General features: G+C 36.3%; 1 protein-coding gene across 2 annotated transcripts in view; it reads left to right on the plus strand.

Moving 5' to 3' along the window:
• LOC106880587 (uncharacterized) overlaps positions 1 to 1,903 on the plus strand; it is a 68,813-nt gene that overhangs the window by 50,869 nt on the left and 16,041 nt on the right. For both annotated transcript variants that reach the window (XM_052976990.1, XM_052976991.1), the window contains exon 7: positions 1,127 to 1,359. In XM_052976990.1, coding sequence (XP_052832950.1) covers positions 1,127 to 1,359 — 233 coding nt within the window. The remainder of the gene's footprint in view (positions 1 to 1,126; positions 1,360 to 1,903) is intronic.

Consider the following 1,903-nt stretch of genomic DNA (forward strand, 5'->3'; position numbering starts at 1 on the left):
TTATAAGGGAAAGATGCTTGCACTTTGGAGGACATTGGTGGGGAGCCATAGAAGAGGTGGCAAGTGACCTACTGCTATGGACATGAAAGCATAGCCTTACTCAAGCCGGTCATCCAAACACAACATATGTAGATCAACTCATCAGAGATAGTGGATGCCTCCCCGAAGACCTCCCTCAACTAATGCAGGACTGAGGGGTATGGCATGTACAGGTTAAAAGTGTCCAAGCAATCTTGACCAGGTTATGAAGATGAAAGCTGTAAGTTTGTGTCGTAGAACCAGACATGGTCTCAGGTGGGTTTGGTATGAAAAGGGTTGAAGTTACCTTAATGAAAACCTTTCGTCGGAATTCCTTGTTAATTTATATTCTAGACAACAGATCAATAACAGCAAAATTATTTAATAAATTCTTCGTTATTCTCAAAATTAATTGAAACAAAGCAGGTTTCAACAGAAATATGGTAACAAAAGGCATGGCTAGGTGCAGGTGTGGTTGTATGATAAGAAAATTTCCTCCCAGTCACATGGTTTCGAGTTCAGACCCAGTATGGGGCACCTTAGGCCAGTGTCTTCTACTGTAGCCTTTCGCCGACCAAACACTTGTGAATGGATTTGGAAACGGAAACTGAAATGATTCCGTCATGTGTGTGTATGTGTGTGTGTGTGTGTGTGTATGTATGTATGTGTGTGTGTGTGTGTGTGTGTGTGTGTGTGTGTGTGTGTGTGTGTGTGTGTGTGTGTGTTTGTGGCTTTGTGTTTGTCCTCCACTAATGTCTGCAATCCAGTGTTGGTGTGTTTACAAACCTGTAACTTAGCAGTTCATCAAAAGACACTTTGAAAGGCAAAATAAGTACTGGGGTTAATTCATTCGACTAAAATTTCTTCAAGGTGGTGCCCCAGCATGGCCATAGTCTGATGATTTAAAACAAGATAAAAGCTCAAATGTCAAAGGTTCACAAAGTCAGTCATTTATTGTTGAGGAATAACTTAAATCTCAATACGTCAAGTAATTTACCATTTTCTTCTATTTGATTGCTGGACATATTTTTGCTAATGAATTACAGCCACTACTGCACGTTTGGTATTGTTTTTTTCCCCTTTAATTATTTTCTTCTTTCTTCTCTAGATTCCTCATGGAAAATAGAAATGACCTATGAATCCAGACTAATAAAGCATTTAAAAGATATAGTTATAAATCTTAGAGTGACTGGCAGTGAAAAGAACTCTTCAGTAATTCTATCATTGGATGAGTTGGCTTATCTCTCCGCATGCGGCGGTTTTATCAATATTCCAAACGAAAGCGTCACTGAGATCGAATTAGATTTCAATAACAATAACAAACCTTTTGACATAACCAAAGTAAGTAGTTTCACTTTCTTGAATTCTGTGTTTGAGTCTTCTTTCTTTCTTTCTTTCTTTCTTTCTTTCTTTCTTTCGTTGTCATTGTTGTTCTTGTTATTGTTACAGTACAAAGCATGTATATATACATAACATGTATATATAACATGCAGCATTCGACTCTGCCTTCATGTTACACCAATGTTTAAAGATTTACATGCATTCACACACACACACACATATATATACACATACACATATGTAAATATGAATGTATATATACATATACATGATCTATGTCAACTGAATCTCATATATATATATATATATATATATATATATATATATATCATTCGCCATGATAGATCGCTGACCACTACATTTATATATTTTTTCTCCTTGTTTCTCTCCTTGTTTCTTTCTGTGTTCCTTGAAGAGTTGAAGAGCGTAGGCTCGAAACGTCAAAGACTTTCTCTATTCATGAGCGTTAAACTAATACATTCATTTGTTGTTTACACCACTTGTCTTCGTCTGTTGTTTTTTTTGTAAATTCTCCCATATATAT

This window comes from Octopus bimaculoides, chromosome 26 (assembly GCF_001194135.2).
Source record: "Octopus bimaculoides isolate UCB-OBI-ISO-001 chromosome 26, ASM119413v2, whole genome shotgun sequence".
In the NCBI taxonomy this organism is placed as follows: domain Eukaryota; kingdom Metazoa; phylum Mollusca; class Cephalopoda; order Octopoda; family Octopodidae; genus Octopus; species Octopus bimaculoides.